This window comes from Chaetodon trifascialis, chromosome 23 (assembly GCF_039877785.1).
Source record: "Chaetodon trifascialis isolate fChaTrf1 chromosome 23, fChaTrf1.hap1, whole genome shotgun sequence".
Classification (NCBI taxonomy): domain Eukaryota; kingdom Metazoa; phylum Chordata; class Actinopteri; order Chaetodontiformes; family Chaetodontidae; genus Chaetodon; species Chaetodon trifascialis.
The window spans coordinates 5150048-5176279 of NC_092078.1; the positions used below are offsets into that span (position 1 = coordinate 5150048).

Below are 26232 nucleotides of genomic sequence, written 5' to 3' on the forward strand. Positions count from 1 at the left end.
TCTCTCTCTCTCTCTCTCTCTCTCGCCCACTCAGTCACCGGGGACCAGACTATTGCCCTAGTACAGGGATGTAGGCTAATAGGTGCATAATAAGAAGGTTGACCCTGGAGCATTTAACTCTGCCTCTCACGGAATAGTGTTAATTGATGTTTGATAATTCTTTATTTATTGCTGTCATTTGATTATATGCTGAGAGGACTTGCAGGGACTCCGTGTAGTCTATAATCTCACAAAGAGACAAGTGTGTGTGTGTGTGTGTGTGTGTGTGTGTGTGTGTGTGTGTGTGTGTGTGTGTGTGGAGGTCTGCTGCCTCTCAGGTGGATTTTGCACCTTCTCCTAAACCACCTGCAACAGCTCTGATGTTTTTTTTTTTCCATTACAGCAGACTGATTTTATTTTCCACGACTCACTTGAGTAAAGCTAGCGCAAAATAATGTGCGACTTCCTTTCAAGAATTTCAAAATAAATGCAGTTTACTAAAGCCCAAGCGCAGACATTATGAATATTTTGAACACGGTGTGTGTATAAACTGATTTTCATGTTACATTAGCACTGCTCATTGCACATTTATACATCTACAACTTTGCTCATTTTAAAACTATACTGATATCAATTGTATTCTGAAAGGAGAATCATTGACTTCCGGTTTTGTGCCAAACTTTCTGCTGACTTTACTCTCTTGCACTGCATCTCTTGAGAATCAAAAATGTGTCTTGACGTAAACAATTAATAGTTGTGTTGTTTAATTAATGCAATTAACTCTTATTAGTTTCACTCATAGTTAGAATCCAGAGATGGAGTTGATGGCTTCAACCTTGTCACAAGTGTCTCCACTGGAGGGTGCCGTTGCATCATCAGATAGAGAAAATCCCAAACTGCTCCTGGTCAGGGATCTCAGGGCTTCTGTAAACTCTCTCCAGGTACAGATAATTAGGAAATAATTAATTAGCTGAAGCCTGAAGACACTGGCAGAGCCACAGCGCTCGATACAGCTGACATCATTTCTGCTGCAGTTAAGAAGAGTAGTTGGACATGGATGGGTGACCAAAGAGGCCCATCAGGCACAAATGCAGACAGCTCAGGGCCCTTTAGCCATAGACCCCCTGTCTCTTAACAATAGCTGGGTCAGACCCTCAAGCCTCTGTAGCTCCTAAGTTATCTTTAAAGTGCAAAAAGCTGCTGAAAAAATAAGAAAAACATTGAAACACCATAACCTGAAGAAACATCATGAAGTGGCAGCATCTTATCTCAAGCTTTTACAACCCTGATAAAAAAAGACAGGAGCTGTGTAAAACCTAAATAAAACAGAATGTGATGATCTGCTTTATCTGCTTATTCTGAATTTGATGCAACAACATGTGTCAAACAAGTTGGGTCAGGAGCAGCTAAAGACTGGGAAAGATGTGGAATGCTCCAAAAACACCTGTTTGGATCATTCCACAGGTAAACAGGTCGAATGGTAACAGGTGATAGTGTCATGATCGCATTTGAAAGGGGCATCCTGGGAAGGTTCAGCTGTTCACAAGCGAGGATGGAGCGAGGTTCGCCACTTTGTGAACATATGAGCGCAGGAACATTTCACGAAACTGTTGTCTTACAAGCCTCCTGACTGTTTTGGAATCGGGGTTGTTTACTTGTTTTTCTGACCACACGTCTCCAGAAAAAACAACCTTCCTTCTGACATTGACCACTTCACATTTCCAAACATAAACCCTGAGAGTCAGTAAACAAACTGGTTCAAACTGTAGAACTGTGGTTCGTTTTGTGAACTTCTGTCTTTCTCTCTGTGAATTACTGGATGATTTCACGTCTTCAGAGCTCAAAAACGTTTTCAAACTGCAAGGACATCACATCTGACCAAATATCTTCACTAACTATTGTGTGTATGAAGACTTTCTTCTCTGCTCTGTCTTTATTATAAGTATGTTTAAACTGAGTCTTTGCCATTTCTGTGACCTCAGTGTAAAAGCAAAGCTGGTGTTCCCTCGAAGTTATCTCTACTTCCTGCAATTCTACTCGAAGCCACAAGAGGGCCCTTTTCTAAAAGTTATTTGTTTGCTCTGGGAGGCTGCAGCTTTATTCAGGCTGTGATTTGTTGGAGAAGCATCCTAAAAGTCTTCACATAAACAAGCTTCAAAAGAAATGAATAAATATTTAGGCTGTTCGATTGTCAGAAGTCTGTTCATGTAATCATAGGCTGTGTATTAAAAGAGAAATGGAATCTGGTGCAGAAAGGCATGAAAGAGAGAGACTGGCTTATTTTCATGGTGTTTATTTATTTCTAATGCGTTTTATTTTTATTCTTTTTTTATCTGTCCACAAAGTCATATTAGTCACTACTATGTTAGATCAGTTTTCCCTCACTGCAATGGCAGTAAACTACACAAGAGCCCAAACCCAGCATGGCCCCCTCACCTCACAGAAGATTTGTCCTTTCATAAGAGACATCAACTTCAACACGATCATACATATAGATACCGTATCTGCAGGATCAGCCCACATGATACACACTCAATTAGAGAGTCGTCCTTTTGGCGAAACGATCTGATTCACAATCAGGAGATAATAAGGTGCAGTTTTCACATACGTTTGAAAAGGGAGCCACATTGTATTCAGTTGAAAACACGTGCAAAAGGAAAGAAATGCTTTGTTTTGTGGAGAATTTTACCTCTGTCAGACAAACTCAGGGAGGCTTTTTATGTCTTTTTGTCAACTTTGAAGGTAGTTTTGAATATGAGCTCAGCCTTGCTTTGCACAATTAATGAAACATGTGGAAATTCACCTTTAACCCAGGAGTCAAGGTGGATATAACCTCACTAGTTTAAATTAAATCAGCAGTTGCATTAATCCATTTCCATGCAGCAGATGATTTAAATAGGAAAGCATCCAAGCATCAATTTTGCCAGTTTTCAGAAAAGTTGAACATCCCGTTTTCATATAACTGAGCTCAAATGGACTTAATTTAGTGTTAAACATATGTTCAAACTGCTTGTGGAAACATAAAAAGGCCCCTCTGTGTTTGTCTAACTCTTAGTAAACAGGCAAGTCTCCCTGAAATCAAACTAAACCTCCAAAAGAGTACAGATGTTGGCTCAAGTGCTGCTTTTAGTCAGGATTTTCTTATGTGCAATAAATTTAGAAATGGACTCTAAGTCAAAGACTGCTTCTTCTTCTTCTTTTTCTTTTTCTTTTTTTTTTTTTTTTACATTCAAATCTCCACGAAAGAACTTAGACAACAGTTAATTTTGAAAATCTGTCATCAGCGAGGAAGATTCTGTCAATAGACGTGCAGACTGACTGGCAGGCTGTTTTATTCCCATCTGCCGGTGGGAGGAGTAGAAGGGACCATCGCTCAGGTTTGTGCTCTCTTTAAGAAACACAACATCTCTAGTGCTATCTGTACAACATTCAACAACACATTTCTCTTTTTTTGTTGTTTTTTTTTAACCATAATGCCAAAACAATAATAATTATCATTATAAGAAGAGCATTTTTCCATCTCAACGGCATTGAACAAACACCACACGAACTGAAATAAAAATCTAATAAAGGCCTCAATACCAGATAGTACACGTCACCTTCAAGTGGTGCTAGAGATAGACAGTTTACGGACGAGAGGGGGGAGATGGAGGAAGAGCAAGCGTGACAGAGAGAGAGAGGGAGGGGGTGAAGAAAGAAAGGATGAGAAAGGAGAGAGGACTTGAATTATTTAGCTTTCTCAAGTTGATATTTAGTGTCACCTCGGACATGTTTTGGCACCTTTTAAGATTAAATATAATATTCATTAGACTTCAACCTGGGCTTTGGTTTACCAAGGGTTAGTATTTAGACCAAAAGTAGTCTAACCCTACATCTATAAGGATTTTTACTCGTCTAAAGGTTAGGTAGTCCATTCTTTCAAGAGTCTAGCTACGCTAGATAGTAATATGGCCTAGTGGCCTTGTTTAAGGCCGAGCAGGCCTGAGGAGCAGGAGAGAAATCTGGTATGACAACAGCTTCCCCCAGAAGAGAGGGGTCAGGAGGGAAAGACACGAGAAAGAGATTAGGTAAATGGGCTGAGGTGATGGAGGAGGAGGAGGAGGAGGAAGCAGGGACGTGGGAGGACAGAGAGGGATAAAGAGAGTGTGTAGATATAGGCTAAGTGCTTTTGGTGAGTTTTACAAAATACACCAGGAAGTGCTTGAAACAGAAGGCACGATGGCATTGACAGTAGTTGTTAAGGAGACACCACTAAGGGACTTTCACTACAAAACTCATAAGGTGCTCTAAAAAAAGAACTTAAACACATTAATGCACATTAAGGTGCGGTTGCAATCATAGAATACCCCATCAAAAAGGAGATAAATAGTGGTTGTTAAGAAGCGCAAGGCGATATTGCTGCATCGCGCTCTTATTCATTTTCCTAAACACATGAATTCACGAGAAGAGGCTGATCGTTTTCCATTCGTAGCCACAGATGTGCTGCTCCGTGACGTTTACATGAGAAGGGTGCACTCTGAATTTGAAACTTTCTTTCACAACCAGCTGGATATTATCAACTGATTTCGCTAATCGATGGGGTAAATCTATCGAAACCACAGCTTTACACGTTTAAAACGACAACAGAAAGTGACGACTTCCATTGAAAAACGTTTGGTCTATCGATAAAGTCAACGGAAAAACAACTACTTTGGGAACTCAAACCTTGCACAGTGCTCTGTATAGACATTCCAACTAGTCTTAGCTCACAAACATTATAATCAATATTACCTATATTGATAACCTTTTTCTGTAAGCATCTTGAAATGAAAATAAACAAAAGTCTGCTTTTTTTTTTTTCCTCGTCTTTACAAAAGCTACACATATTCTACTGGGATGTCTATGCATTTGTTAGTGTTTTAATAATTACTCCTACCATTGTCTTTTCTTTTCTTATAAAAAAAGAAGAAGAGAGGGAATCTACTCATCTAAAAGACACCGTACCCCGAGAGTACAGTTTGTTTCTCAGATTAAGTCGTGTTTGGCAGGGATACTGCTTTCTTCCGCGTTCTCTACCTTCTTTCTTACGGACAAAGAAAATGAAATTGCTTTTTTGACACAGTTGCTAAGTCTCTGCCTCTTCAAAAAGGTGTCGGTTGATTGTGTTCGGGGGCTCGAGCGACGTCCCTGCAGCCCTCAAACAGGCTCCCGCTCTGTTTTTTTTTTTTTTCCACGCATCTACACTGCCTTGGCAACCGAACTCGCATCCGGCGCCATTGTAAACACTGAATTTTGAACTGTGACCCCTTTTCATCGCCCAGCCTTTGACCTCTTTCGTCGCATTATACATTATTTATATCAGCCTTTTTTTTTTTGTTTGCTTTTGTTTTTGTTTCAAGCTGAGCTGCGAACGGCTGCCGTCAAGGACATCACGCTGCAATGTAGCATTTCTTTTACAACTATTCACAACACCCTAGAACCACTTTTAACAAATATACTGTACTTAAATTGTTTTAAACTGTATATTCAGATAAAATGAATGACCTATAAGAGCCTCGATGCAAAAGGAATACCAGAGACTCTCTTGACAACATACATGAACAGGCACTAACTGAAAAAGAGAAAAATGTTACAAACTTTTCTTTCTGTTTTTCTTTTGGACAATCGTCTAGAAACACTTTTCAGACAAACAAGGCAGTGATATATAGTTGAGGGAAAGCACCTGCAGCAGCCTGCAACAGTTACCTCATGCCTTAAATTAATACAGAATAGCTTAGCTGAGGTTCGCAGCTGGAAACTCTTCGAGACTTAAACTTTCCTACGTATCTGCGTCGGCTGAGGAGGAACTTCGAGTTTGAGGTTTCAAACTGTTCACTGGTCAGTCAGGAGAGCATCTCTTCACAGCTGGCTTCAACTTGGCCAGTATAGCAGTCTGGGATATACAGTCCTTTATTAGTGTGGAATAAATGCTTGTGGAATGATGCGGGTCTGCCCAAGATCTTATATGTGTTATTAAACAGGAGGTCATCTTAAAAATCATCCATTGTGGTGTGAAGCTTGAAAGAAAAAAAAAGAAAAAGTGGCCAACAAAATCCTGCAAAGATGCATTCATGCTCTTTAATGCAGGAAGTTTATTTTGTGGACGACCACACTGTCAGAACTGAAGTAGACGAATAATGTCGGAGGGAACGTAACAGCAGTGATTTTTCTCTCCGTCGTTTCAAAACCTCAGCAGTCAAGGATCCTTTGTCCAGAAATAAAAATATAAAGGGGCAAATATTAATTTGACCGTATGCCCAGTTTCTTGCCCTGCAAAGCTACCGGCCCCTTCTTCAGTTATGTGTTAAGTGTAGCTGAAAACATCAAACCAAGCTCTCCAACTTAAATGGTGTCATCCAAAAGCATGTTAATCTGTTAAGACTCTTTCCTCCTCTCCCAGCATGTGGTTGGAGCTCAGGGCTGGCGAAAGAGCGAGGGACATCCTCAGATCCTGGTCCGGTGAATCCTCCAGACTGCTGTTCTCCAAATTCTCTTCTAACTCTTCCTCTTGCTCTTCCTCATCCCCCTCCATCTTTCCCTTGAGTGCCAGACCGTCTCTTACATGGTTGGATACTGAGGCCACGTTGTCTGGGTGGTTAAGGATGTTGTCCAGATGTTCTGCTGTATCCTCAGAGAGCCCATTCAGGATCTTGGTCTGAGTTGAGGACCATTCCCCCAGGGGTGCCTGGGACTCTGTCTCACTCACTTGCCTCCATATTGTCAGAGAGTCGAGGTCAGAGTGATCCGTCTGGGGCTTGGCGGCCTTTGGGGCTCCATCATCATCCAAGAGAGTGGAAGAGCCTCTTTTGCGCCTGGACTTACTGGTGTGGTTGACCTGGAGATGCATCGCCATCAGTTCTGCTGACGATGTACGGAAAGGGCAGAACAAACACTGGCTCAGTTTGACCCCAGTTGAACTATCCCCTCCGCCATCCACACCACTGGCACCTCCTCCTTCCCCTACGCTCATGCTCCCATCCTCATCCATCCCTCCAAGACCTGGTGAGGGGCGACGGGACAGATCCAGGGGTTCAAACCCACCCTCTTGAGTTGAAGGCACAGACCCTTCCTTGTCCCTTGACAGCTGAACCATTCGGCTTGTAGTAAGGGGCTTACGACGGGACACTTTAGGGGCCTTCAGTGGAGGAGACTCTCTGATCCAGCCCCCTTCCATTCCACCTTGGTAAAGTGCCCCCATCACACCAGACAGATACCTGTACTGGGTCTCCAAGTCGACATCCCTTAGAGCTGCCAAGGCCTTCCGATGCTCCCGCTGATCTGGAAGCCCCAGGAGCCAGGATTGCTGGCTGGGCCGAGAGGTGGGGCTGTCACTTTGTCCTCGGTTGACTGGGCAGTGGTTGTGCTGGGATCGGCGCTGCTTGCCCAGCCCAGAGGTTCCAGAGGTCAGACTGTTGATAGTGGAGGTGAGACCAGTGGAGGAGGAGTTGGAGGAGGCTGCCAAGGCATTGCGTTGCTCCCTGTGGTGCCTCTGGAGGTGGTACTTCAGCGAGCCTGACTGGGTTCCTGCATAGTCACAGTGCGGACATTTGTAGGGTCTCTCACCTAGAGAGGATAAGATCAGAAAATAAGACAGGGGTTATGGCATTGAAGTTTCAAAAGATAGCAACAGTGCAAATGTTTCAAGAATCTGCTTGGTTTTATGGTGAAATGAACAGAAAGCAGTGTCTGCCTGGAAAGATGTATGAAAAAAAATGCATAAAAAAAATAGGATATACTACAGCATATGTGAAATAATAGTGAGCAGTAATTTGCTAAATAACTGGTATGGTCCTTTAACCACTGGTGAGATGTAGTTACACATTTTAAAGGTAGATGGCAGTATTCCATTAATGATTAAAATGACACTGCTGGGAAAAATAAAGAGGAGGAGGCATCTAGCTGGAGGCACATCAACAGCAGGAAACGTATTACATATGAAAAGCGTAAATGATCTTATTCACAAGAACAAAAAAAACTGAACACAAGAAGAGCACAGCTCAATTGTTGAATGCAAATGTACATTCAAATGTATGAACGATTAAATTTTGTTGCTGGAGCAAAAAAATAAAAAGGAATAATGGGATAAAAGTCTTGAGGGGCAATAATCTCAATAGGACAGTAATATCAAGAGAGTATTATTATAATTTGATGCATTCACTTAAATTACTGACCATGTGGTAATAACTCGAAGGGAACAGAGAAGCAGTAGTGTATGAGAAAAAAGATCTGTATGCTATCATGAATAATATAGCTGTGATGTGATAGGTCCTGTCAACCATAGATGAGCATTCATAATGGAAATACTAAATAGATCTCATTGAATGCATTCTGGGCACTGTCTTACTGGAAAGACTTGGATATGCTCCAGTTTACCAGTTGAGAATGGTGGCATCTCAGAAATGGAAGAAGAGTCTTAATTTTGATCAAATGCATTGAGCAAAGACAAATAATAAAAAAAAAAGAAAATGGCAATGACTCATGCCGATTATGAATACATCATATCATATGGAGTGTGAGTGATGTGAGAGTTCCCAATTTCCATATGAGCCCAACTCACTTCTCACCATTCAGTATGAGGTGTTTTGTTTTTTTTTTTTAATTTTAGTGTTGTGTTTTTAAAGCCTGTTAGAGTCTGTTGTTGGAGTGTCTCGGGTCTCTGCTCTACAGTCAGAACCATTTGCAAATTATTTAAGGAAAATTTAAGCAGGACAATTACAGATTGGCTTGCTTCGAAGACAAGGTCAGAGAATGTGATTATCAGAAAGATTAAAGGCAACAAAGTGCATGGAGAAATCTGTGAGCATGTACTCCATGTCATGATATTTACATAAAAATCATTATATTTTATCTCAAAAAGCCTATGCCAAAAAAATTTCATGTTGCACTATTTAGAGAAGTACTGTTTAATTACTGGGGAAAAGTAAAATGTTTTTGTACCTTTCTTGGGAATAAGGCTACAGACTTGTGAGAGAAATGAGCGTTTTACTTTACATGGTCAGTAATTTAAGTGAAGTTTTCATCCCTGGAGAGGTTTCATTTTCCTCAAAAACTACTGTTAACATACCCTCGAGCAAGGCACTTAACCAGGAGTTGCTCCAGTGGAGCTGCTCAGTTGCCTGCAGTGGAGGGCTATGATTAGCGCTGGCCAGCTCTCTGGGGCGAATGTGTAAAAAAGAAAAAAGGACTGCCGCTAAAGATCGGATGCACAATGAAACCTTTCCAGGGATTTAACAAGGTTTAAAAAGTAAATGTGTTAAACTCACAGCAGTCCTCACCTGTGTGAACTCTCAGGTGTACTTTGAGATGGTGTGAAGAGCGGAAGGCTTTACCACAGTAGGGGCAGTCTTTTATCCCTCTACCACGCACTCGCTCCCTGGTGGGAACTGAAGGTATGGAGGGGACTGCTGTCAAGCCATTTTCTCCTGTGAGTGGAGAAAAAGGTGGAATAAATGTAAGGATACCAGCTGGTTTGAAGGGCCCCCCGAGAGCCTCTATTTACAACAGAGAAGCGGTATGAAAATAATATATTCTTGTGATAACAACACCATTGCATGTGAGCAAACAAAACCCAAAAGAGAAACACAAAAAAGAGGATGTGATTGTACCTTTGAAGCTTGAGATGACAGAGTGAAACCCTGCTCCTGCTTGTTGTGATCCACCACTGTGCAGTTTTGACTCCTGTCTCACTTCTCCTGCTTGTTGGGATCCACCACTGTGTAGCTGAGATTCCTGTCTCACTTCACCGTTGCCTCCTCTTCCTAGCCCCACTCCTCTACGACTAGAGCTCCCCTCGTCTTCGCCACCTCCTTTCTGGGGCCTCTGAGTGTGAACGCGAGCATGAACCACCACCTGCTGCAGACTGCGGAACAGCTTTCCACAGTCTGGGCATTCCCATGGCCCTCCTGCTCCTCCAGAATCTTCTCTTGGATCAAGACCTCCAAGGTAGGCTCTGACTTGATCGGCCTCTGTGATCACCGAGCTCCGACCTAGGCCTCGCTGGCCTTGCTGCTGGCCTCGCTGGTGGGGCCTCTGCTGTTGCTGCTGCTGAGCTACTGCCAGGCTGCGAGCCACCAGCTGCCACCATGTTGCCTGGTCTCCTCCCTCTGAAACTGATGCTGTAGTTTCACCTGCGCCACCTCCTCTAGTTGCTCCCCCTCCTCCTGAGCCACCAATGCTGCCACCACCATTGTTTCCCATCTCTGCTACCTGAGCCACTGCTTGAAGTCTCTCCATGCAGCTGGCCCCACTGCCATCACTGGGTAATCCCAGATAGCCCAAGATGGCTGACTTGCTGGAGCCCATTCCAATTCTGCTACCAGTTTCCCTCTCTGATCTTCCTTGTCCACCTCTGCCTCCTCCTCGCTGGGCCAGAAGAAGGCTTGAGTAGAGAGCATTGAGAGATTGATTACTAGAGGAGCCTTTGGCCTGCTGCTCAGCACCTGGTCCCCCAAGGGCTCCCAGCCCGGCCTTCAACCCAAGCTTGTTGAGATGTACTTTCATGTGGTTTTTCAGGAACCAAGGTTCCTTGAAGCCACGGCCGCATACCTGGCACTTGTGGTCCAAGGAGTCCTTGTGCTTTCGCATGTGTCCCTTCAGGAACCAAGACTGGGTAAAGCGCTGTCCACAAGTATCGCAGCGAAATGCTGGCAGTGAGGGAGATGCAGCCACTGCAGAGGCTGATGTCAACTGTGGGGTACTTGGGGTCGGAGCTGGGGTGTGGGTTGGTGTGGGCACGGGAGTGTCAGGGGTTGCAATGACTGGCCTGGAATTGAAGGCCTGTGGCAGAGCAGGTACCTCAGGGGAAGGATGGCACTCCTGCAAGTGAGATGCCAGGCTCTCTTCTTGGCTGGCAGAGAAAGGACAAAGAGTGCATTTATATGGGTTGTGGAGAATGCGGACGTGGCGCGCCAACTCCAAAGCCGTGCGGAATTTTCCTTTGCAGGCATGGCAGCGAAACGTAGGCGCTATGGGAGTAGATGCACCCTCCACAATGGTAGAAGAATACGGAGAGGTCACAGACACAGGGTCCTCTGTAAGTGGAGGGGTCAGTGGTGTGCTGTCATCCAGTAAAAAGCTTGGGTTCTGGTCTGTCTGTAGGCCGTCATCTAGACCTTTGACCTCACCATCAACATCCTCTTCTTCTGTGAGATGTCGAATGAGTGTCCCTGGCAGTATACGCTGATTCGGGTGACTTCTGTGATTCTGAGTTAAGTCTTTGTGATTCTGTTGGATTTTGAGGTGCTGCTTTACGGGTGCTGACGGGAGTCCAGTCCGGTACAGGGCTGAGGCTCGGCGGTCTCGGTCCAGACTGTGAGCTCGGGCATGAAGAGACAAAATGCTTTGGAATCGGAATCTCTTCCCACATACATGACAGGGAAACCTGAGCGCAGGCCCTGGCAAGGCCCCTCCCACTCCAGGTATCGCCCTGGTAACAGTATCCTTCTGGAACAGCTGGAGGTCTAGCTCGTCATTGCAGTTTCCACTCTGCCCTGATGAGAGGGCCAGCTCCAGCGCTCCAAACCCGAGGACTGGCGCTGATGGCGTGGTCGGTGGAGAGGAGTCCAAACAAGGGCTGCATCCAGCCTCTTGTCCCCCTCCTCCTGGGAACAGAGCCACGGCCGGAGTTGGGGACGGAGGAACTCCATCCAGTCCTTCCTCATCATCTTCTTCCTCAATATCGTGGTGATTGTTATTTTCCTCGTGGAGGGGGAAGGGAGAGAGGGGGAAATAAGGCGTAGTGTCCAGGCTCTGAGGGGAGGGTTCGGGGCTGTGAATTGGCAGGACAACAGGGCTGTCAGGTAGAGAGAGCAGGGTGTGAGGAGAGGAGGCCTGGGGGCTGTGGTCCAGGGATGGCAGTGTGGGGGGCGACTGGGGCTGCTCACAAGAAAGAGACAACACACATTCTGGCGGAGAATCCATCCTCTATCAGTACAAAACACAGAGAGAAAGAGAGAGGCAGATAGTGAGCGGGACGGATGACTTCGGAAGAGTTACAGCTTTTAAAAGCAAGAGAAAAGAGAAAATTTGCATGTTGTGTATGATCTTTAACTGTAGTATGATCTTGACCAGTTCTGTAAAAAAGCCAAAAAAATAATACATATAATCAAACTGTTTACCAAACAGGTTCATAAGTCTGCATGTGTGAGAACAATAGAGAATTACCAGCAATGTGTGTGATGTTATGCCATTCTTCAGTGTCTCGGCTGATGGGGGACACACTTCTGTGGCAGCCTCCTCCTTTAATTTTCTGAGGACAAAAAAAACAAACCCTGATGATTAGTGAACTTCACTTAAATAATATTAGTAATATAGGTTATTTGCAATCAAAAACCGCACAATTATTGCACTTGAAATTATGTTGTTGCCCATAAAGACACACATTTCAACACTTCAGCTCTTATCTAAATCAAGACTTTAGGTAAATTAGCAATATCAGTGTCAATGTAGGCGTACATGCTTTTGAAATATTGAGCGATGAACTGCAGGTAGCAGATTTTTCTCAAACAGGATAAAAACCAATTTGCACCGAGACTCTTTGATTGTATTCCATCATAAATGCTAATAGCAGAGGATAAAATGCATACTCATTAACAGCATCGTTTTTGAATGTTTCGATGCATGTAAATGTTAAGTACAAAGCAAATCTTTATTTGATGTTCATTTACTACTCAGTTTGTGTAGGTGTATGCATGCGCTTGAATGTGTAACAGGTGTGCACCTGTTCTGCCTCCTGCATGTCTGCGCGATGCACTCCAGCATACTGTTAGCACATATGGGATGATTAGCTGGTGTGTCAACGCACACCGGTGTGTACTCTGTCTGTGTGTGTGTTTAGGAGTTAAGGGCACCACCACAGGACATGGACTGTCCCAAACAGGATGGGCGCGCGATGTTTTGACTTCCCTACACACCCTTCCTGTACACTCATACAGTAGCAGCTTCTTGCTTAAATCAGGACTCTATACACACATACTCACACCCACACACACTCAAGTACAGTACGCTTGCACTTATGCAAGCAATATTTGTAAAATCTACCGCCAGGGTGTGGTGGCTTTGACCCATACACTGCTTAGTCATGGTTACTTGTTTAAGTAATGCACAAATGTAAGCTTATTCTTCTGTTGTGTTGGCTGTACTGCAACCATCACCCCAGATAACATAGTCAGCTAAAATGTAAAGTGTGATATACAGCATATTGAACACACAAGCACTTTGGCAAACACGCTCACACACCCAAATATTTTGAGTGCACAGCAGTTTGCATCAGTTCGACTGGATTTATGCACATCGGCTGTTTTTGTCCATCATTTGGAGTTGAGAAGCAGCAGAGGCGCCCACAACAAAACAAAAGGTCATCAATCATTGTGGCAAAACAATGGAACATCTGTGTTCGCAGGTGTGTCGCCCATATTTGCGTTCATGCGGCGGTATGGCCACATATGTGTTTATATGATCTGTTGGATTTGTGTATGTGTGTGTGTGTGTGTGTCACTGAGCCTGCATGACAAAGAGATTCTCATGTAGCCAGTTGACATTTTAGCTCAGCTATGACTCACAGGGATATCACACCATATCAATCACATAAACACACACACACAGCCACAGACACACACTCACACAGAGTCCTTTCTTAATCCACCATTATTGTTCTTTCTCTCCCCGTCTTCCTTTCCCTTCTGTCTTTCTTTCTCTCCCTGATTCATACTCTTCCCATCCCCCTCTCATTCTCTCGCTCCCTCCCTCCGTCTATTATTCACTAATTTTCTTTCATTCTCTCCCTCTCTCTTTCTTTCTCTCCTGCAGTGTTGCCAGTTGGCAGAGTGCCAGGGAATGCTGATATCAGCTGGTAGATTGGGCCCTGCCAACATGGCGAAGAGCAAAAATGAGAAAGGAGGCAGACAGAGAGAAAGAAAGAGAGAGACAGCGAGAAACATACAGTGCAGTTACAAACTGGGCAGCATAAAAAAACATTGTCAGAAGCCATGTGAATGAAAATGATTTAATGTGATTGCCAGCATGGTGTTGAGGGGAGAAGGGGGGAGAAAAATAGGGTAAAGAGACAGACATGCTGGAACAGAGACGAAGAGGGAAATTAGAGTGGTGGAGTGGCAGGCTGGGGCATAACATGAAGAGAGAACAACAGATTTAAAAATCATTTGAAAAGTCAACACATAGTCAGATACATCCAGGCAGACAGACAGAGATGCAGAAAGAAGGAGAAAGAAATGTATCTGCAGCAGCGTTAAGTCTGATGGCATTATCATATGAATATCACCATCACAATGCATTGTTCTACCGTGACGCTGGCTGTCGCCAACCACCGGCCCTGTCATGCCAATAAAGACAATTTGGATAGATGGAGAGGAGATAGGGTGCAGCAAAGGATGCAGGGAAGGGGGTTGGGGTGACTGAAGGACAGATATCAGATTGGAATCAGGTGGAGCAGAAGCACATAAAACCCAGGTGTGAATGAACCAAGAAACCCAGCCGCCTAAACCACCTTCGGACACGGCCCTGAACGCATGGCCGACAAAATCAGTTCGTTGGCAGTCTGCAAATTTAAGTCCCCTTTGTGCACCAAAAAAAATCCACGCAAATGGATCGTGCAGGTACTCAACAAGCTGTAAACTGCTGTTCTGTTGAAAGGGCTGTGAAGGAGAAACGCATGCAGCCGTTGTGCAAAGGGAGGAACACTTTTAAAAGTACACCATGCAAATGCATTTTCAATGTCAGGTGCAAATGTGAGGCACATAAAATCGCACAATGGGTCCTGACGTGAGGCAGAGGGGAAAAAACAACATATTAAACTGGATTCACTTGTTTTTTTTTTCCTCCTGCTTTTTCTCTGACTCTGGAATTTGCAGTGTACGTGCAGCGGTGTAACAACATAGCAATTCACATGGTAATGACTGCTTAAAAGCATATCGTTGTTGTGTTAAGCATTGCCATGATGTTGTCATTACAGTAATTGCAGTGTAACTTTGTGGGCACCGAGATAACTGACTTTACCTTCACTGGAAGTTGGTTTTTATGTCAGAGGTCAATATGCTAACTGAAAAAGCATGGATGCATGGTTTAAGTACTGATAACTCCTCCTGCACTTGTGTCACAAGGTGGGTGTGGAGAAAAAAAGAGGGGGAAGGGGGGGAAGGGGGGGTCGCTGAGTCATTCATAGCATCCGTGATAAAGAGTTGCCAAGGGAGCAGAAGCACAATATGTTCAGACAAGTTTATTTTTGGGGGGTTTTGATGTCATTGTGTAAATATCCACTGAGTGATAGAGTTTTATTGTGAAGGCAGTGAGTGCAGGTTTGTACATGCCACAGCGCTACACATCATAATTGTAAATGTGAGGGTGTGAACACCTTTCACTTAGTGTTTTTAACAGTGTGTGTGTGTGGGCAGGAAGTATTACATCTGCTCAGCCTTGCATTAATGATAGGAGTGTAAATGCGTGTTATAGGCTGTATATTAAGAGCGTCCGTCGCCTGTAGCACTGGTTTCAAACCTCTCTGGCTTGTTAGCCTTTGTAGCAACCCCTCGTCGCAGTTTGCTTAATTGAGTGTGAGCTCAGAACAGTTTTAACTGGTTTTATAGTTTAAGGATGCCTGCTGTCTTTCAAAAGCAAAAAGATTCATCAAACCTGTAGCTGTTTTTGTCTTCTTTCCAAGCTCTTAATTATCTAACGACCCCCTATGATTTATTTTTTGACCCCTTGGGAGGCCCGAGCTTCAGGTTGGGACCCCCTGACCTGCAGTGACACTGAAGAGCGAAAAGGCTTTGCAACTGCTACCTTTGTGTTGTTCTTATCTGTGCCTGCAAGTGTGTGTGTGTGTGTTTGTTGCACATGCACCTAAAAATAGGCGCCTCCAAGGTCTCAAGTCTGGGCCTCAGGGCGTGAGGTAAAATGTGTATCTGCAGGCCGAGTGTGTGAATTCCTACAAGTGTATCTTTCTTCCAGCTGTACTGCTTGAGCTGTCATGTGATGTGCTCAGCGAGGTGTCCTATGGGGATAAGTGGGTGTATGAGAGACTGACCACGAAAAAAAAAAATGTGTGTGGAGGAGAGGATGAGCGACCGAGGGAGGCAGAGAGGGGAGGCCGCTCTCTGTGCGGTACAGTATAATTTGGCCCTGTGGTTTTTATCGCGTGGTCACGTGGCGAACTTCCCCACAGACGGTATTCATTTCCTTAACTTCACCTTTCCCTGAACCCCTTTGCTTCACTCCCTGCTTCGCTCCAACTTTGTCTGGCTCTGCCCTCCCCTCATCTCCAGCTCCGGCAGCGATAAGGAGGAAAGTCTCCACCACGAAAGATGTGGCGGGTGGACTCCTGGTGCAGGAAATGCAAACTTTTCTCTGTCATTTTGTCCTGAGAGTGGAAGCGGTACTTCTGTCAGAGGGCTTGCGTTTGCCTCGAGGCACTCGTGGTGCTGTTGGGAGAAGATGTCCTTCAAATGGACATGCGGTCGACCTTTTAGATGATGAAGATGAAGAAAATGATGATGTGAAAATGATAGATTCGGCCCCGGACTCTCTATCTGTCCTCAGCCTTTGCTCAGTTGTCGCAGGCCAACAGCAACATGTAGTGAAAAAACGAAAGTATGCGCCACTTCCTCATGTCCTACTCCTCTACGTTTAACACCATCCTACTCCTTCCTTCTTCCTGTCTCACCCTACCACTTAATTTCTTCTCCTCGACCCTCCGTCTCCTCTCAAGCTGCTGCTCCTGCTCTTTCTGAATCATTCCTCCTCCAGCAGGGAACACGAGCCGACGATTCCTCGGCACCGGGAACGATGCGGCGGTGCCAGATCTGAGCGAGGGAATCTGAATGTTGGAAACATCACAGCGTCTCGGCACAGAGGCGAGACTCTCGCTTCGAGTCGTGCGGGCCGTGTGAGCGGAGGTGCTGACAGATTCGACTGATTCAGGATTACAAGACCGGGGCCTTAACAGAAGAACTGGTTTGGAGCGCGCAAATGTCATAAGCAAATCGCTGGAAAGGCTTAAGGGTGCACACTGAAGATCACCTCCAGGGGTTCAGAGAGACGACGCAAAGGTGGGAGCAAACGCACCCAAACAAACGCCCACGTGATGTTTTCACTTTCACCTGTCCAACGACAAACACTCTGATTCAAATTGCATCAAAAATGTCCAAACCCCCTCATCAGCAATAGCCACCCTCCCCTCTGAGATGTCCTTCAGCAAGATGCTATCCACAAGCCCCTGGGAAGCTGACCCTACGCTGTGACCTCCTTGTGGAATATGTGCATCAGACATGTGAGCACCTATAGAAAAAAATAGAAACGGCTGATTCTTTATTCACCCTGGGGAAATTTAAAGAACATGTCCTCTCGTTCTTAGTGACACCTCGCTCCATGCTCTCTCCATTGCACTTCTTCTGTTATATGTATGTACATATGTATGTGCAAGTTTTAATACTTAAATGGACACTTCTTGGTCCAATTAAGGGTGAAGCACCTTGCTCAAGGGCACCTTGAGAGCATGGATAAGAGGCTGGGAAGTAACTTCAGGGGATCTGAGCCTAAAGGTGCGCGTAGCATCAAGGACTGGTCTGTGAGGTCGGCGAAAGTGTCATTTAAACAATAATTGTTTAAATATGGAGATAACGGCTCACACTTTCAGACTGACTCTCCTGGAAAGCCATAAATAAAAGAGAGTTTGAGGTAAGTTTGAAACTACTTTGCTCTCTCACCTCCACAGACGTGGAAAATGGCTGCAGGAAGTGGGCACGCACGTCGGATCATCTGTTTCAGAGAGCTGCTGCAGTGGAGGCTGATTAGAGAATACCGATGCCTTAATACCTCCTGACTAACCTTTAGGCTTCCTCTGCTCCCCATCTCTTGATGATCGGACCCACGCGGCTCTATCTTTTCCTTGACCTGCTGTTTCAAACCGCAGTGGGCCCCTTCTGCCTGCGCTGTGACCTCCTTTAGCTCGCCTCGCTCCCAAAAATTGCGATTCGATGTCGGCCGGTCAAACGCACACACGGGGTGGAGGGGAAAAGCGAACCATCTACCTGTCCACCTCTATTGCGAGAATCAGTCTGAAACCGGCCTGCAAACTCGATGCAAGTGGCACAAGTGGCGTACTATTTAAGTAAGACCCTAATGCTCTAAATACACGCTAATCCCGAGCAGCCAGCAGAACTCTCAACAGTCTCAAAATGTCACAATGCAGTAGATTCTCCCTAACTGAGGGCAAGCAGGTGCCTCTCCCGCAGCGCACTAATGACCCAATTATATCAATCAGAAGCCTTGATTGGTGCTACACTCCTCTCCCTTTTACTCTCTCCCTGTCTCTCCGTCTCTTTCTCCCTCACATGCAGTCTCTCCCCCAAGAGCCACCTGGATGGGGTGTATGTGCCCCCTCAAGTACAGTACAGTATGTACAAAGATGGGGAGGAGGCGGCATTGATGGTGGCGGAGGAGGATACTACTTGAGCACAACAAGCCGAGAGGGGTCTGAATGAGGCAGAGCCATTAGGCGCTTTTTAACACGGGGCCAGCGTTTCGCATTCATTAGTACAGTAGGTTCCTGATGAGCATTCGCAACGTGAAATCATCCTGTGACGAAAAGTAGACAACCTGTAAGGGGTGGAGGGGGGAGACCTGATTCTTTTCATGTTTGAGTTTTTACATTATGTGCAGATGCTCGTCTTATAGTTTCAAGTAAAGGCTGGACATCAGTAAGACTTTGAGTGATTGTAAAAGGTCGCTGCAGAGGGCAAAAATCAAAAGAAAAACACTCATTTCAACACGAGTGTGTGCGCTTTGCAGAATTATTTCTTTCATTCATCACATCTGCTTTCAATCCATTCAGATAACATGCAGTTTAGGGGCATTTGATTAAGAGACTGTGTGTAAAAATGCTTAAAAAACCAAATAGAAAGAAGAAGTAGACAGAGTTTACTTCAACATGTCTGTTTATAGGACAAGCCAGCAATGCCAACCTACTTCCAGAATGCACACGCTCTCAAAAGTGTGACATTTCGGCTGGATATAAAAATAGGGCATTTCAGGATCCCTAAACATATTCCATTGGACATAGAAAAGGCGACAGGAGTGTCTTTGGTCAACCCAGATGACACGTCTGCGCCTTATCTCATGAGGAATTTCCTCCTCGCCCCTGTGATGTGCGTCAATAACGTGCAACCATTTTCAGTCGCTCTTTCCCCTCTTCTCTCTCGCGGCCATCTCAATTAGAGGCACATTAATGAAATAAATAACCATCAACAAACAATGCACTAATAAACACCCCCCTCCAAAAACGCGATGAACCCTGCTCGCAGATGGTGTCCGCGCACAATCCCGCGTCCAAAAAACGCGATTAAAAATCACGAACAGTGGGCACGTAGTTTTTTGGAAGTCGGGGGTGGCGTGTGTGTGTCATGTCAGCCTATCTATCGCTCTCTCCCCTGCTCCATTTTGTTCTTAAATTTTCTATACAAAAGATTAAGGGAGGGGAAAAGACGAGTGAGCGAGCAGGGAGAGGACGGGAGGAGAGAGGAGGAAAAAAAAGTGCCATCATGGATTTCATCTTGAATCCTCTGCCAATCTCCCGAACCGACATCAGTCCCAAAAAGCGACATCGTGTCCAAAAACGCACATTTTAAAAGCGGGGCTGTAAAACCGGTAACTTCTCTTGGCGGAATACAATTTGGCAACACGCGTTTCGCACACACACACACACACACACACACACACACACACACACACACGACCACAGCGTTGCCTTCCACACTTGCTATGCTACTTTCTGAGCTTGTAGACACTGGAGGTGATGTTAGGACAACTAAACGGCTTGTAGTAAACATTGTAGTAAACGGTGGGGTAAGTGGAACGTTTATAAAACACCATTACAGCCCGCCGATGCGTTTTTGCGCACATCCCGGATGAAAGTGGCGGTGCTTATCTCGAAAACAATGCCCTACACAGTGCCTAATGTGTGTCCAACAAAAGAATTAGTCCAGCTAATCGCATCCAGCCCCAAATTACGCTTTGCAAATCAAGTTGCTAACATGCAAAAATCCACTTTAACGCCTGGACAATATGTCTGCGGCTTATCGAAATCCTCCGTTACGCACCGAGAACTTGTGCCTCTCGTCGTAAAAGCTACTTTTTTTGTGTGGCCAAACGTCGTTTTTTCACAGAGGTTAAATATGGATAAAGAAGAAGAGGTCATAACGCTGCCTAATTTCAAACCTGGCGTCCTCGCGCGAGTAGGAATAAGTCCAAGCGAACAGAACTTGGTTAAAGTTTTTTTTTTTTTTTTTTTTTAATACATCTTAAACCACTCCGAGTGACTTTTCGTGCACTTGCAACCATTTTAAAGTCGCGTTTAATTTCGCCTCGAGTCGTCGAATCGACTTGTTTAAAATGTTCCGCCGACTGTTTTCTGAATAAGAAGCGAAGCGGTGCATTTTTTCTGCTTTTCGGTCATGTCACGGGCTATACGAGGGCTCGCGGGCTACATGCATGTCGGCCACGCGCGCACATACGCCGGTTTACATACATGACACACACGTAAAGTGGTCCGGAGCGCGCGGTTAACATACATAGACTCACATACATGCTCCGAGCCGATCGGTGGCACGCGCGCACACGCGCACACACGCACGCACGCACACACATCCAAACTGCAAAATAAAAAATAAATTAAAAAAAAGGAATAAAACACAACAACAACTATATTGGCCATTATCCCGTGTGTTGCCCGTGGAGGAAAAAAGGCAACAACAGTCGCAATAAATTCAATTTTGGAAATGTTTCATCACCGGTGTTTCACGCCACCATGCATAAAAGTGGATATGTAAACAGAGTGGCGGCTAAAAAATGAACTAGATAAATGAAGATATAGGATATATGTTGAAAGTAAAGACTCAGTGTACTTACGGGAGAGGCGGCGAGGAGATTAATGACACGACACGTCATGATTACGTTTCACTTGAATTAAATACATTACGAGTTGGGAAAAAAATGGAAATCAGGGTTGTATACAAGCATACGCCGTTTCCCCCTCCCTCCTCCCTCCGTTTGGTCACCCTCTTCTCTCTCTCTCTCTCTCTCTCTCTCTCTCTCTCTCTCTCTCTCTCTCCTCCTCCTCCTCCTTGTCCTCCTCCATCTCCCTTTCTTTTCCTTCTCCCTTTCTCTCCTTTCTTCTTGCGTTTTTTCCCCATTTATTGTACAGGAGTGAGTGAATAGGGAGAAGCAGAGGAGAAGTGGGAGGGAGAGTGATGTAGGTTGGAAATGTTAATTATAATCTCAGCACGGGCACCATTTTACAACGCTGTCATCTCTTCACATTTGTATCCTAAATATGGCATCTCGGGTGGCGGGTGGCTGACAGTTTGGAGAGACTTTTTCCTCTTTTTTTTTTTTTTTTTTTTTGAGGAAGGAAAATAAAAAGAGGTTTTTAAAAATAAAAATTTTAAAAAAAGTTTCACACCAATTGAAGTGTGTTAAAAGTGATGGTGACAGAGACAAGAGGCAGCCTAAATGTTGTGGTGAGCCACCCCGGAAGCACATGGCCACTTCCAGGATGGGAGGAACACAAAGTGCACGTATTTGGATGTAGGGTTCCCAACGTGAGGTCCGGGGACCACCGGGAGTCCCTGGGGGGGTTTCCAAGGGGTCTGAGCAAAAATAGCAGCACTGCAGTATCAGTTTGGGGAAACACTCAAATTTGGACTTGGGTTAAAGTGTGCAGGTCAGGCAAAGTATGTATAGCAAATTTTAGAAAAGCATTAAAAGTAAAAGTATTATCACACAGTGCATTATGTCACATTGTCCTTTCACGTTTGGGCTTCCCTGACTTTTTCAGTTGGTTTGATTGTGGCAAAAGTTGAACATTTCGCTGAGTGAAACCACTTTCATACATGCAGTCCATGCCAGAAATGTTCAGCAACATTTTTCTGCATGACTCCTGGGAATGAGCGCAGGGGTCGATATTCAGGGAAATCTGTACCGCCAGTCTCCCACCTCAAGACCATAGAATATTTCAGGGAAAAGCATATAAACGGTTACCTCATGGGACAAAAGACGCTCTTTATGTACGCCGTGCTAGCCAGTCACAAGACTCCGCTGATGATGTATTTGAAACATGAGCCTTTCTTCTTAAAAATTGTCTTCACTTCTGTCCAGTTCAGCAGCCAACGCTCTTTTAAAGGCGGCTCTAAAACTAACTGACAGGCTCAGAGCCTTTACAAAGTATCACCTTAAAAGCATTGCTATTGCTAATGTGTTAGTTAGCATGTAGTCAGCCATGCAGCAACATCATCATCCCTTTAAAATATCTGTGAACACCTGACGAATTAGTTATTTTCTCTCCTTTTAGCTCTTTAGTCGACCATCCTATAAGAAAAATATCTGTCTTTTAGCTCTGTTTTGGTCTCCACCAGCACCTGATGGGAATGTCTGCTTCGTTAGCAGCTAGCTATGCTTTAGCTCACTGCTAAAAAGAAAATGTCCTGTATTTTAACTTTGCTAGCTTATCTAGTTCACTCTAGATGACTAGCAACTAACATGTGAGTTAATAAAAAGCTTCTTTCCGTAAACCAAACATTTACTTTTGTCTGCCATGTTTCTGTGTAGATGACATCAGAGTGGACATGTTGTGTAGGGAGGGAGCATTTTGCTCAGCCCAGAATTACTTTTTCCAATTATTCCGACATCATGCGAATGCGCTGTTAAACTTTCAAAACGAGCACGGGGAAACTTTCCCTCTTCAGCGAGGAAAACAGTCTTTCAGTGTCAAACATGCGTCAAACATCCAAGTGAAGTAACAAGAAGGTCAACACATGTTTTTGAATGGAGGGCCCTTTAAAACTGGAACAACGGGCTCAAAGAGTTGCAGAGCTGGATGATGATGCTCTGCGGGTCCATCACCATGAGTGGCCCCTCTCACATTAGTTATAGATTCAGTGTTGGTTCCAAAAATATTGGGATGCTGTCCAAAACATTAAGAAAACACAATGCGACCATTTGTTAATCTTTTTTTGACAAATACTCGGTTGAAAACAAGACAATATATTTAATGTCTGACCTCATCAGCTTCATTGATTTTATGTAAATATCTGCTTTTTCTCAATTTGATTCAGCAACAAGTTGGACAGGAGCGACTACAGACTGGGAAAGTTGTGGAATGCTCCAAAAACACCTGTTTGGATCATTCCACAGGTAAACAGGTTGTTTGGTAACAAGTGATGGAAAGGCTCAGCCGTTCACAAGCAAGGATGGAGCGAGGTTCACCACTTTGTGAACACATGACTGGATAACGGATTTTACTACGTGGACTCGGGAACTCTTTGTAAAACTACTGTCAGTCAGCACAGTTTGTTTGGGAATGGTTTTTATGTACATTGTGTAAAATACTGATCAATGCAGCTTTAAGTTTACTTTAAGACGCAGTCTGCAAGTGGTGTTCAGCAGCTTTCCTCCACATTTCCACCCGTGTGGTGGTGTGAAAAGCTCAGCTGTGAAGAATGGACCTTTGATGTGAGGACTGCCGTTGGAGGGACATTGTGCTACTAACTGTAGACTGAACCTGGAGTTAAAAGTTTCCTTTTCACCTCTGAAAGAGGAGTTTTCATCAGGTTTCAGGATCTGCAGACCTACATGTGTGTGTCTCATACACCAACTTTAGATCTGATTCCACTGGAATCTGGTTGAATGCATATCTGCACAGAACATCTTGATTTGGGACACACAGTCATACTAAGTTGCACTTGAAGGTGCGTCCCACCGTAGTCGACCTGGAAGTCTTGTTTCAACTCAAATATTTTCATTAGACCTTTAACACTTCAGCATTTTAAAGCCTCAAGAGCTGAATTCATCGCAGACTTTGTTTTCAGGCCGACTTATTCTCTAATTGTAAGCGGGTTGAACGAGCCGGCGGGCTCCACCGTACAAGGGCGAACGACGACAGCGGGCAGAGTCAAATCTACAGTACGTGGGCCAGGATGTGCACAGAGTGGCGAAGCCCACGCACCTCTTCCACCACCTCTCAGGCTTTATCAAAGAGTTAAAGAGTGGAACGTACTGAGCAACAAAAAGCCAGCCTGTTAGCATGATCTTCACTTTACATTTCGTCACTCGACTCTCTCGCTCATAAATGATTTTATTCTTTTCGATAATGTGGGCTTCAGTCTAAACAGTATTTAGATGTAACCTCGGCCTTTGTGTGTTTGCCCCCCCCCCCCCCCCCCCCCACATATGGAAGAAATATCACTTAATTGTAAGTCTGAATGTTTCTCAGCTGAAGGCCTTGGTTTTAGCATTTAAATGTGATGTGCTCAAGCACTGTGTGAAGGTAAATGTTGGCTGGGAAATTCAAATGTCTTTGCTGACGCAGAACATATCTCCTGGATCAGCCATTGTAAGCCTGCTATTGTGTATCTGAGAGTGACTGACTAAGTCTGTGGCATATGTGTGGTGCATGCTTGTCTCAGTGTGTGTACACAGTAAATCAATGTGTGCATGAGTGTGTGTGCGTGAAGACATTTTGCATGTCAGCAGCATATATATCTGTATACAAGTGTACGTATGCATCTCTCTGCTGATGTGTCCCTGCAACTGTGCTGTGTGTGAGTGTGTGTCGGCCTTGTGTGTGCGCGTCTCCCCGCGCACTCTATTTGTGTTTGTGTGTACGCTCACGGTACATATGTGTACGTGTTTGCGGCTGCCACAATGGCATCATCACCCGCCCCTGACGCTTTGATTGTTTTCTCCGCCGCAGCAGAAATGCACCAATTAATATTCAGAGAGTGAGTGAGACAGACGCATGCACATGCACGCACACACACACACACACACACACACAACAAAAAAAAACACAACAAAAAAAAAACAGCCGTGAGGGAGGGAGCCAGGGAGGGAGGTGTGATGGAGAGAGGAGTGAGGGGGGCAGAAGAGATGGCACAGAAAGAGGGAAAGAATTGGGGAGATGAAATGAAAGATGAGGAAAGTATGTGTGTGCGTGTGTGTGTGTGTGTGTGTGTGTGTGTGTGTGTGTGTGTGTGTGTGTGAGAGAGAGAGAGAGATGGAGTAAGATAAGGGTGGAGGGGAGACAGGCGTAGATGGAGGGGGATGAAATCTGATAGATGTTTGGCTAAAAACAAGAGAAGGAGAAGAAGAAAGGAGGGATGAGGCCAAGGAGGAGGAGGAGGAGGAGAGGATCAATATGTACATATTCAGTCAGATATGGTGGGAAATCAATTGAGAGGAGGGGAGGAGGAATTGATTCGGGGGGGAGGAGGAGGAGGAGGTGTGGGGGGCACAGGGAGGAGGGGGGGAGGAGGGAGGAAGGAGACGAAGGAGGAGGAGTGCAGAGGTGGAGTGATATGTGGCTACGGCTGCTGTCCTTTTTGTCGCAGTGTCAGGGTATTGATACTGTAATACACTCCACCCCCCACACACCCCCCCACCCCACACAGACACACCATCACCCCCCCTCCACCCCCCATCACAATGCTGCCGTGACAACGGCTGTCGCGGCGACGCCTACTGGCACAATGCAGCCACAATACAGAGGGCACTGAAGCATCACACACACACACATACACACACACACACACACACTCAGAGAGAGAGAGAGAGCAGAGCAGGCCAGAGAGAAGGGGGGGGGAGAAAGGGGTGGAGAAATATAAGGAGGGAGAGGTGGAGATTAAGAGGGAGGGAGGATGGACGGATGCAAAGGGGGGCAGAGAGAGAAAGATGGTGATGGAGAGGAAAGAAGGAGGAGATTGATGGAGAGACAGGAGCAAGGGAAGGAAGGAAGGATGGAAGGAAGGAAGGATGGAGGGAGGTGGAGGAGAGATATGGCGGGATAATATTACATGTGTAAAACGCTGGAGGGTGTGTGCCCATAGAAACATGTTTAATGGCTTTTATGATTGCAGAAAGGTTGTGTGAGGTGTTTTTTTTTTTGACAGAGTGATGTATGCACTGCATGTGTGCAAACAACAAGGTGTTTATGGCGTGACGTGGATCCATGTTGGATGCTCACACTTACACTACCTGTGTCTAGACACTGTGTATGAATGTGCACACGCGTGTGCAAGCTCGCACGTGTGATGCAGTCAGCTGGGGCTTCAGGTTTCGGTGTTAATAATCGGTGTTTTCTTTCATTTTATGCAGCTATTTTCAAGAATGTTAATAAATCTACAGGATGTGGTCGCTGTCCTGTGAAAACCATGTATCTCCAAAATGTCAGCC

The 26232-nt window shown here is 45.0% G+C and overlaps 1 protein-coding gene across 1 annotated transcript; it reads right to left on the reverse strand.

Annotated features, from left to right (window-relative positions):
- Window positions 1-2256: 2256 nt before the first annotated feature.
- Window positions 2257-21056, reverse strand: znf219 (zinc finger protein 219). The gene is made up of 5 exons (XM_070993204.1): window positions 20914-21056; window positions 12160-12244; window positions 9603-11919; window positions 9273-9419; window positions 2257-7560 (listed from the first exon to the last, which is right to left on the reverse strand). The coding sequence occupies exons 3-5, from the start codon at window positions 11914-11916 to the stop codon at window positions 6365-6367; spliced, it is 3657 nt and encodes a 1218-aa protein (XP_070849305.1). The 5' UTR covers window positions 11917-11919; window positions 12160-12244; window positions 20914-21056; the 3' UTR covers window positions 2257-6364.
- Window positions 21057-26232: the final 5176 nt, after the last annotated feature.

Excerpts from the sequence above, each read along its gene's own strand:
- znf219 (XM_070993204.1), bottom strand. The coding sequence starts at position 11,916 with ATGGATTCTCCGCCAGAATGTGTGTTGTCTCTTTCTTGTGAGCAGCCC. Across the intron at positions 9,420-9,602 it reads TGTCATCTCAAGCTTCAAAG|GAGAAAATGGCTTGACAGCA; the intron begins GTACAATCACAT and ends CTCCACTCACAG. Across the intron at positions 7,561-9,272 it reads ACACCTGAGAGTTCACACAG|GTGAGAGACCCTACAAATGT; the intron begins GTGAGGACTGCT and ends TATCCTCTCTAG.